Source organism: Archocentrus centrarchus, chromosome 16 (assembly GCF_007364275.1).
Source record: "Archocentrus centrarchus isolate MPI-CPG fArcCen1 chromosome 16, fArcCen1, whole genome shotgun sequence".
In the NCBI taxonomy this organism is placed as follows: Eukaryota; Metazoa; Chordata; class Actinopteri; order Cichliformes; family Cichlidae; genus Archocentrus; species Archocentrus centrarchus.
Genome location: NC_044361.1, coordinates 25,556,598 through 25,567,854, shown reverse-complemented (window position 1 = coordinate 25,567,854; position 11,257 = coordinate 25,556,598). Strand labels below are relative to the sequence as shown.

At 41.3% G+C, this 11,257-nt stretch overlaps 2 protein-coding genes across 2 annotated transcripts; one reads left to right on the top strand and one right to left on the bottom strand.

Moving 5' to 3' along the window:
- Positions 1-28: 28 nt before the first annotated feature.
- grwd1 (glutamate-rich WD repeat containing 1) lies at positions 29-7,290 on the top strand. Its single transcript, XM_030750530.1, has 7 exons — positions 29-394; positions 517-634; positions 3,962-4,124; positions 4,663-4,873; positions 5,464-5,609; positions 6,218-6,409; positions 6,726-7,290. The coding sequence occupies exons 1-7, from the start codon at positions 178-180 to the stop codon at positions 7,032-7,034; spliced, it is 1,356 nt and encodes a 451-aa protein (XP_030606390.1). The 5' UTR covers positions 29-177; the 3' UTR covers positions 7,035-7,290.
- A 968-nt stretch (positions 7,291-8,258) lies between these two features.
- On the bottom strand, positions 8,259-10,555 carry cdc42ep5 (CDC42 effector protein (Rho GTPase binding) 5). The gene is made up of 2 exons (XM_030750534.1): positions 10,416-10,555; positions 8,259-9,625 (listed from the first exon to the last, which is right to left on the bottom strand). The coding sequence occupies exon 2, from the start codon at positions 9,621-9,623 to the stop codon at positions 8,724-8,726; it is 900 nt and encodes a 299-aa protein (XP_030606394.1). The 5' UTR covers positions 9,624-9,625; positions 10,416-10,555; the 3' UTR covers positions 8,259-8,723.
- Positions 10,556-11,257: the final 702 nt, after the last annotated feature.

Genomic DNA, 11,257 nt, shown 5'->3' with positions numbered 1-11,257 from the left:
TGGAGACTGTTCTTTGAAACTCTAGTGTTTCCTGGCAGAAGGGGCTCACTCTCCAGAGAGCCCAGCTGAATTCCCGTAAACAGGGAGAGAGGGGCGACGGGGTAGAGGAGCGTGCGCGGCGTGTAAACCACGTGGCCGCTGTCTGTACCGGAAATACGCCACTGTGCCTCTGCCAAGATGTCTGCGCCCGGTGAGCACGCTTTAGAGGAAGACGAGATGGAGGAGATGGACGAAGTGGGCAGCGATGAAGATGAAGGAGTGGAAATGGAGGAGGAAGGGGCAGAGGGAGAAGAGGAGAAGAAAGTGTACGTGCCCGGGATCGAGTCGCTTAAGCCCGGAGAGGAGCTGGAGATGGACCGGTCCGCATACCGCATGTATCATGAATGCCAAACAGGCAAGTTAAGGCCAAACTTTAATAAATAAATACATGTACACCGCCAACATCAATAGCAGTGATTGCGTCTTGTAGGACCTCTGAATTTGTTTTATCCTCGTGTTTCTGTGGTTTGCGTTCAGGCGCTCCATGTCTGAGCTTCGACATCTTGAGAGATGGAGACGGAGACAGTAGGGAGCAGTTCCCACTGTCCATGCTGCTCTGCGCAGGCACACAGGCTGATACAGCTCTGAAGAACAGGTACAGGACCTCTGAACACCTATCAACACGATCAGTGGTGTCATCACTTAGTATTTAAACCTGAAGTAACCATTTTTAAAATTCCTGCTTAAAGCTGTTTGCCCTGCACATCCAGGCGCTTATTTTTTATTTTAAATTAGTGTCAGTGGCCAGTTTCACAAATATATATTTCAAGACTCATCTGTAGTATAAAGCCTGGAGTAATTTTATCCAGCTGACATTGAGCAACAGGAAGGTTACGCCCATAAACTGTTCTCTCCCCCCCTTTTTAATCCAAATTTTTTAGCAGTTACATAACAGCATGTATGCAACATTAAAGCACAACCAGAATGCCAGAGGGTTAAAAATAATGGCATAAAATGTCAAAGAGCTAAATAAATTGTAAATGAACATTTTCTAAATGTAATAAGGGCAAGAATAAAATGATAAATATGAAATAAAATGAACTGATATTTATATAAAAAAAAGAAAGAAAGAAACATAAGCAGCAGCAAGCATTTTGGAGTTAGACATGTCCGTATTTCCATGAGAGAGTTGAGTGGATCATTATTCACTAATGCTAGAAAGCTTGGTTAGCAAGCTGCATCCATTTGGGTGCAACACGCAGACAAAGACAAGTACTAAGTAGGTAGGACTAAGTGGGTATCTTTGGCTGCTCCCTTTTTCCCAAGGGGTCCCCACAGTGGATGGGTCTGCATGTTGATTTGCCATAGCGTTTACTTCAGATGCCCTGATGCAATCTTCCAGTTTGTTCCAGCTTGAATTGACACTTGACTCGACTCTGCGCAGTTTGTAGGTGTTTCCATTAGTACCTGTTACCAGGTACTTTTTTAGTACTCAAGTGCACACTGGCTCATGATCCCTGAATTGGGGGTTTTTGTGTCTCCTCTCGGTCTCAAACTGGGGATCTTTTGCACATAAGGTGAATGGGCATCATGTGGGACATGCCAGTTTAATGCAAATGCGTAAGCCACTAATTGGTCCCAAATCCTAGAATTTCGCTCACTGAACCTAAAACCCAGATTTCTTGGACACTCCGTACCACACAGCATTATTCGTCAGATTGTTTTATTAAATGCTTCAAAGGGTGTGAAACAATGTTAGGAGGTCCACTGCAGTGACTCGAATTAACATGGGTAAAGTTTAGCACACAGCAGCTGTCTGCACAGCTGGCAGTCAGTTATGGAGAAGTTATGGAGAAAAAAAAGTCCATGTTTTTATAACTCACTAAATCAGTGAGTTATTAAAAACTTAACATCCACTCCTGGATGGCTGTTATAATGGGAGAAAATGGCTATAGTGACCAAAAGCTTTTTTTTGTTTGTTTGTTTTTGTACCAGTCTGTAAACATGGTACCTTCATGGTTAAAATTGGGCATTTTAATGTTTTGGCCAGCCTCAACCTGTGGTTGAGTACCTGTGATTTTTGGCACTTCCACGTTTTTGTTTTTCAGCTGTGGAGGCTACAGAGACAGATACCTATTCATGCTCACATTCACAACATCAAATCAACAATTAACTGCAAGCCGTTGAAATGTGGGACAAACCCAGAAAGCTTAAAGAAAACATACAAAAAGACCTCACCCAGGCTGCAGGCAGGTTCAAACCCAGAACCTTCTAGCTGTGAGACAGCACAGTTACTGTTATCACTAGGATCTTTTTACAAAATAAAGACTGGCTTACTCTGATATTAAAAATGTAAGGCCTAATTTCCTACAGCCACACTGCTGATCAGTGGCACACTGTGAGCTCTTGGTCTGTGTTTACTGTGGAGTATTGAGCTGGGAGAGTTAAAGAGTTAAAGCTGAAAGCAGGCATAAAGCCACATTAAGAAGCAACCACAGCCCAGCTCTGGTACAGCGGTGTCAGCTGAGCTAATAAATGTCTCTGTGTTTTGATATTTAATAACTGTCTGATAAAATGCCCTTGCTGATGTTGCATTTAATATAATAAAAACCCAGCCACAGGGCGGATCACAAGCCAGTGTACCCCTAGTGAGTAGATGGGGCAAGACGGAGGCAGATGTGCTGTGGTGACCCCTAAAAGGAGCAGATGAAAAGACAAAAATAACAAAAAATAATATAAATTAATAGAATATTCCTAGTGACTCGATAGTGCAGTGGCTTATGCAGTCCTATAACCAGCAAAAGATCCAGGAGGCGATACAAATCCCTTCAGGTTGCTGTCAAGAAGTATAAAAATCTGCCAAATCAATAAGCACATCCTCCCGATGTGGGGACCCCTTGTGAATAGGGGAGCAGCCAAAAGTAGCTTAGTGCATTTCTAATTTTGATCAAGTCCCCACTTTTAGTTTTTGTTATCTGAAACATGTACATGGTGCATCACAAATCAACAATCCAGCTTCACCCTGTAAAATCAAAACCCACACACTTAATCAAGGAACTTTAATGCTAACAGAACAATGAGTAGCTTCAGCTTGAGGGTGGACATATTACGAGTGCTTATCGGTTTACTTGAAATCTGATCAAAATGATGATGCATAGTCAATCCAAAGTTCACAACAGTTTACTGTTACTTTACTTTCTGTCAGTAAAGTTCTGAACAAAGATATTCATAAGCCCTTTTGTGTCTGGTCTCAAAAGAAAAACAGGATTTTTACCTTGAATAGTTTCCCATGATTGCTTTTACCTTTAAGACCAGTATTGCTGAAGGAGTGAGAGAGACCAAAATACATGAAAATTATTTTCATGTCTTTCACCACAAGACCTCCGACAGCATAGTTCTTTATTCAAAAAGCTGCTTTGTGCAGATGTCCCCGGGAGGTGTTCTTTCATCTAAACTCTCTCTGAGACAGGCGGATATTCTGTTCCACTGTTGTTTTTAATTTTTCCCATGTTTCCATGTTTTTCAATGTGAAATTCCCCTCCTTTCCCCATTTTTGTTCCATTTTTTTTTTTTTTTTGTATGTTTGTTATGACTATCAATTGTGGTTTTCTGTGCTATAAATTACCAAATCTTCACATTTGAGAGCAGATTATTTTTGGATGTAAACATTAAAGCGTTGATTGTATTCACTGTACATGAAAATGTGTGTGGGTTTTTTTTTTCCTGTGGTGCATAGTTTCAGTTTTGTTCTGATGTCAGCCTTCGTACTCACACCCTGAAAGTTTTCCTTTAAGTGGAAACTCAAACGGTCAATTAAAGGTTAACGGAAACATTAAAGCACTCAAAGATAATGCACAATAATGCAAGACACTCTGTTATAGTTTTTCTTTTTCTTTTTTGCATCTGTGCATGTACCTGTAAATGCATTAATTTGCTTTTCTTTATGGGTTTTTTTTTGTTTGTTTTGTTGTCTTTTTTGCAGACTTCTGGTCATGCGCATGTATAACCTTCATGGAACAGAGAAGGACAAAGAGGAGGGCGAGAGCAGTGACGAGGAAAGTGATGAAGAGGAGGAGGATGAAGAAAAGAAACCACAGATGGAGCTGGCCATGATGCCCCACTATGGCGGGATTAACAGAGTCAGGGTATGTGGATGTTTATTATTAAAGAAATCATAAAATCAGTACCTTTTTAATTTTTTTTTTTTTAATTTTTAATTCGCACGGTGGCGCAGTGGGCAGCACGGTGGCGCAGTGGTTAGCGCTGTTGCCTCACAGATAGAATACCATCTGGAAGGCCTGGGTTCGATTCCACCTTGGCCCAGGCCTCTCCCTCTCTCTGTGTGGAGTTTGCATGTTCTCCCCGTGCTTGCGTGGGTTTCCTCCGGGTACTCCGGTTTCCTCCCACATTCCAAAGACATGCACTTACTGGGGTTAGGTTAATTGGCTATTCTAGATTGCCCATAGGTGTGAATGTGAGTGTGAAAGGTTGTTCGTCTCTCTGTGTTGGCCCTGTGACAGGCTGGCGACCTGTTCAGGGTGTACCCTGCCTCTCGCCCTATGACAGCTGGGATAGGCTCCAGCCCCCCCGCGACCCTGACCAGGATAAGCGGAAGCGAATGGATGGATGGATGGAATTTTTAATTCCTCATTAACACGACTAATTTTGCTTCTGGATGTCCAGGTGACGCAATTTGGAGAGCAGTCATTAGCTGCTGTGTGGTCAGAGAAGGGACAAGTCGAAATCTTTGACCTCCGACCTCAGCTGGAGGCCGTCCACAGTTCTGCTGCTATGGCTGCATTCATCAAGCAGGAGAAGGAGGCCGCAGCACTCTTCAGTTTCTCGGGCCACATGACCGAAGGCTTTGCAATTGATTGGTCACCTAAAGTACCCGGTAAGTGAGTCTTCTCCTATGATTGCAGACACGAAAACAAAACCAAAACAAGCAAAGCAAAACAAAACAAAAAGGCTTCCAGCTCACCTTGTGTGGGAACATTGTTTTGTGCAAGCAGCTATGTCCCTGACTGCACCTGGATTACATCGTTATCTGTCACTGACATGATGAAAACAGTCTCCACTTTTTGCAAGATATCTTTGTTCTCACATTCTTAACTGTGTCTCCCTGTGCAAATCCATCATCAGAAATCAGAAAAATACCCTCCAAAGTAGAGCCGACTCAAGTGTATATGTCAGAGAATGATCGGCTTTGATTAAAAATATGCAGTAGTTTTAGTTATGGTCTTGTAAAAGAATAAAGCTGGAAGAAAATCTTTTATGGGATGTTTTTAGAATTGAATTCTCCCTTAAACTGCTGAATTAAAATCCATAAAGAATAACACAAGTGCATCTTAAACATGTAAACAGGTCATTTTTTTTTTTTTTTGCATATATTTGAATGTCTTTGAAAACTGAGCGAAATAAGGAATGCCATAGATGTCTGTCTCAGATAAAATGTTATCAGTGTTGCCTGTGTTTTGGTAAAAGGTCGGCTTGTCAGTGGGGACTGCAAAAAAAACATCCACGTGTGGGAGCCACGGGAGGGAGGGACTTCCTGGCAGATTGACCAGCGACCTTTCAGCTCCCACACAAAGTCTGTGGAAGATCTGCAGTGGTCGCCTACAGAAGCTACAGTATGTACAATAACCGTGATGTAGTGGGACAAACTTCGGCAGATAGTGCTCGGAGGCTTGTTGCACTCTTAACCACAGTGGTAACATTGGTAGGAGTGGCTCCTCTGCAGGGGTTAAGTATTTCACACTGAGCTTAACCAGTGATACATGGGTTACTTGTTTGAGAAATGGGGTGTGGTGATGGAAATGATTGACTGGAATGATGAAAACTGTCACTGTTAAATGGCATGTGGTAAAAATAGCATGGCAGTTGTAACTAACCAATCACAGCCCATGCTATGTAAATTATGCAAGTCTTACCGCAGCAGTTAGTCACCAAACGGGTTTATGACATTTAATGTGGTTGTTACTTTCTAGCTTATATGAAAGTACTCTTTGCTTTATGTCAGGACTTTTTAACCCAGATAGTGTCTAAAATTCCTTGTTGTAGTAAAGATTGCATGGAAAACCCATCGACACCCTCACCTAGCAAATGCTTTAAAAAATAAAAAAGACAGTAAAGTTCCTTGTTTGGAATGTTTATTAGGTCTTATGGTGTTAATATTTATTGTAAAGATGAAGTCTTGAAGTGATTTTTTTTTTTTTTTGTATCTGTACTCTTTCACCAGGTTTTTGCATCTTGTTCAGTGGATCAGTCTATTCGAATCTGGGACACCCGCGCCCCACCCAATTCAATGCTCTCAGCCAATGAAGCTCACTCCTCAGACATCAATGTGATCAGCTGGAACAGGAGCGAACCATTCCTCCTGTCAGGAGGGGACGATGGGCTCCTGAAAGTGTGGGACCTGCGACAGTTTAAGGTACAAAAACAACAAGGGGAAAAAAAAAAAGAAACAGCTGCAGTGCATCTAAAAGCGTTTGTGGATAATGTCATTGAACACAAATGACACAATAACACAGTCAAATAGTGCTAAATGGAAAACAATCTTTAGGTTTATCTCATTAGATTATCTCACATCTTAGTTTTCCTGCCCCACCTAACATCAGTTGTACAATTGTGTAACAATAATAACTTTACAAACTTCTTGTTACACCTTATGAAAAGCACATTTAAACCCCACTGAACTGAAACTGTACAGCTAGCTGTCACGCCTCACTGCTCTCCTGTTCCTGTAGACCGGGCATCCTGTGGCGAACTTCAAGCAGCACAGCGCTCCCATCACGTCGGTGGAATGGAACCCCGTGGACTCCAGCGTGTTCGCCGCCTCGGGGGCCGACGACGTCGCCAGCCTGTGGGATCTGTCTGTGGAGTCGTGCGACGTGGGGGCCAGGGTGGAGGCGGTCAGGGACCTCCCCCCTCAGCTACTGTTTCTCCACCAGGGTCAGTCTGAGATCAAGGAGATCCACTGGCACCCGCAGATGCCGGGCGTGATGGTCTCAACGGCTCTGTCGGGATTCAACGTGTTCAGGACGATATCTGTGTAGCGTGTTCGTGTGTTTCAGAGACAAACGGATGGTTTTGCATTTATATGAGTGATATGTGTGTAACGAGCACTAAGAAGAAGCTTGTAATAATGTATATAACTAAGTGTATGTAATAATTCTGCTTTTTGACATTTATTTGCCAGCATAGGCACCACTTTATGGTCCCGTTGAACTCTCAGTCTGTATGTTTTTACAGATTTTTGAACAATTTTAGGCATCGCCTGTATGCGTAAAATAAAGTTCAGCTGAATTTAAATTGACTGCTCTGTCGTTTATTTGAACTACTAAAGGAAAACAGCTCCTATATTTGAGAAATGGCTTTATGAAAGTTTGTTATTCCCTCGATATTAAAAGCAGGAAGTACGATACTCAAAACACATCTGCATCCTCCCGGTTTAATGTCACACATCTGTAACCCCAAAAAAACAAATGGATTTATTGTTAAACTGATATAAAGTGGTATACGTGACACAAACAGCCTTTTCTTCCACGATGAAAAACAAGTAGCTGATATAGTGCGCTATATAATAAATGTGGAGCTCAGGCTTGAGGTTTTTCAGGGACTTCCCAAGAAATGAGTAAAAGCGGAGGCTGGTTCTTAATCTTTTGAAGTCATTACTTTATTGTTTTACACCGTAATCCTCATTAAACCACAGGATAACAAATGCATTTAAACCAGCATTTTCAACATGTACTGTATGTTGAATGGTCTTTCCCTTTTACAGCATTATGAAATAAAATAACAAAAAAAAAGTTTTTACAAGCAAAAATAAAAAGCACATGAAAATCCACTGCTGTTGGTCCTGATCTCACATGATTGTCTTTGTATTTTAGTGTCAACCCAGCCCCACAGCCCAAAAGGAACGGCTGTGGTAACGTGCTAAATAACTGCACTCTGAATTCAAATCGGATTTGGTCTGAGCCCATGTAAGATTTGGAATGCAACACGTTCACAGTAATTATTTATAGACGCTGTCTCTCGTGACCCTTAAAGACGCTTTTCAAAGACTTTAATAAACATGCAATATGATGAATATATAATAAGACACTCGTATATCACAGGGTACAATAATGTAAGTGTATAGATCCCTTTAAAGACGTCAAACAGAAGAAATTTATTAACGAGGCAGTTTTCATTTAGCCTGAATCAAACTTTCCACTGAGCTTCAGTTTCATAGCAGAATTTTCAGGAATCAAAGTGCTTCAAACTTTTCACTGTGATTACCAAAAAGGCACATTGATTTTTTTTTTTTTTTTATGATCAAGTTTTCAGCAAATCTTCAGCAACCCTTGTAGATAAATGTCTTTTCCAGTTGAGCAACACTGTCTCTTTGAGATTTGAAAAATCCAGTTGGCGGTCAGATATAATGTATTTAAACCTCCCATTCACAAGCTACTGAAACTAGAAAGGTACTCTGAGAACGCAGTCCCCCACCAAGGCCAACATCCTGTTCTGTAATCTAAAACAAAGTCCTTTGGATCCACATTTGGTTCGTCCTTTGATTATGCTCCAATTCTCCACAAGGTTTCATAACATTCAGCTTTGTAGTTTTTGCGTAATCTCGTTCACGGACAAATCAACAGCTTTGGTCACATGTGGTATGTCCTTGGTGGAGGAATGACGAAATAAGGAAAATACAGTATACTTGATTTACTTGACAGCAAAGATCTGTTGGCACAGTTTATCCCCTATAGACCAATTTCATCATCAAACTCATCTTCAAATGTGTAGCCTCGTCCTTCTTCCTCTTCCTCCTCCTCCTCCTCCTCCTCTGAATCAGTCTCTGAATGGTAGCTGCCAACCCTCCTCCTGTCCAGTGGAGTGACCCCTTCATACTCTGAGCTATGTGATGAGGCAGGACTAGGTGGTAAATCTGCTTTGTGATTGGTGAACTCAATTTCAACTTCATCTGATGGACTTTTGCCCGTCTCGCTCTCACGCCTCACTGGACTATTACAAGCTTCAGGATCCTGATCCTCTTCCTGGAAGACAAACACTTGACTATCTTCCTCTTCAGATGCCTGACGAATGATCTCCTCTCGTTTATCGCTGAATCTCACCTTTGGTCGTAACCCCTTTGGCTTCATCCCGTTCACATCTGGTATCCTGCTGTCTTCCACCTGGTTTCCATCCTGCCCAGCCAAGTTCTTCCCAGTCAGCTCCTTCTGCATGTTCACAGACATCTCCATGGCCCCTTTCCCCTGGTTTGTTTCGACTACCGCTTCATTAGAGTTGAGCCCCAAACCATCCATTACCCCTAGTACATCTCCCAGCATAGATGGACCCAGGTCCAGGTCTAGGTCCAGGTCCAGGGTTAATGAAGACACTGAGTCAGAATGCTGCAGCTCATTGTTCTGTGGGCTTTCTGGTGCACCTGCGTGAAGGTCACTGTGGTAGGAAGAAGGGACAATCTCGGGACTCCCCAGGTCAGGTTTGGCTGTACTTGGACCAACAGTGGACAGGAAGGAGGTGTCGCCAAAGACGTCCCCTCCCCTCCCTATGTGCATCGTGTGGCGAAAATCACCCAGCGGGGCTGAGATCATAGTAGGGTCCAGGCGAGAGACCCGGGATGATTTGTGGAGTGGCATAACTGTGAAGAAACGCAGGTAAAGGTAGGCAGAAGGCAAAGAAAGGGAGGATGAAATATTATTTTTATGATTATGATAGCGCTACCTGAATGACAGCAAAAAACACAGTGAACAATGAACAAAAAGTGAGAAAGCACGTGAACAATGGCGGGTTCCAGTGATAGGACAGGGCAGCCTGAAAATCCACCATGTTGTGCAATATTGTGGGAAACCAATGAGCATTTTGGCACTGGTGCAGCTGTGAAGGCCATGCTGAGACATGCACTTGAAGAACACTGTGCAAAGTTAGCACATACTTTTCCTCTGCCCTCAGGGGTGTTTGTAGACGAAAACAAAGTTAAACACTTTCTACCAAAGTAGATCTATAAGTTCAAAACTACCAGTGGACATTAGCTGAGGCCATAAGTGCCACCATTAAAAAAGCCTAATTATTGGAATAAGTGTTAATCATTGTTGCATATTATATTTGTTAATCTCTTAAGTCACCGTAATAACATTTTATACACTCTGCCTGAAATCAGTCTCTTCAAGTTTGAGTGGGCAGTTATGGGTATGGAAGGGGAGGGGGATTCACAGGCCTGTAAGCCCAACCTTTAAGTCTTTCCATTAATAATTACAATAAAATGTATATTAGATAAATATACAATTAATAACAAGTATTAGTAATGGGCGCTGTGGGTATTGATAAACCAATTAGAGAAACGTGTGGATCAATGTGAAACTCAGCTTATCAACTGAGCTGTGAGCGCCACTAAGACATTTAAATTTAAAAAAAAAAAAAAAAAAACTTACTTTAAAGCGTGAATTCTCGTCTTTGGTTGGCTCCCTGTTCAGTGTCCAGCTTTTTCATCTGTCTTTTTGCTTTCGCCTCCCTCTTAACTTTTCCCTCGCTCTTTTTCTCGCCGTCGTCCGCCTGTGTAAGTTTTTTTTTTTTTTTTTTTTTTTTTCCAAAAGGGATGGGCACGGGCTGAGGAAGTGACGCGACAGTTATTGGAGCGATCTGGATCAAAGTGCTGACGATTTTCACTGTTAAATATAAACCAGACTAGCAGCCATTAACTCTCCACACACCGCCCCCCGGTTTGTGTTCATAGCTACGTTATTAATATTAGGGAGAGATTTTCAGGCTTGAGTAACAAAGTTTAGGTGAATGAGTGAGTTCGGCTTTACAATGTAGCAAATGTAACTAATGTGAGGAGATCAGTTTGTGTTTTATCTTTTTCAGGGAAAGTAGCCAAAATGTAAAAATACTGATAAACAAATCAAAGTCTTGCCTAAGCTAGCAAGACATTTTTTTTTTTTTTTTATTAGTTAAACTTTGGCGTTAATTTCTTTTACACTAAGGACAATTCTTGCAGTAAAACAAAAAAGATCAAATTACAATTTATTGTAATGTATTCAGCTTTCATATTTATTTAAAATTAATTTATTTAAAATTGTGCTTTTATTGTATTTATTTCAAATTATGGGACTTTATATTGTATACTGTTATAGTTTGCACAGATTGCTTTTGTTTTTTTTGTTTGTTTTGTTTTAGATTTTTGGTTATTTAGCTAATTTTTTTATTTTTTAGATTCAGATCCTTTTTTCATATATATATATATATATATATATATATATATATATATATATAT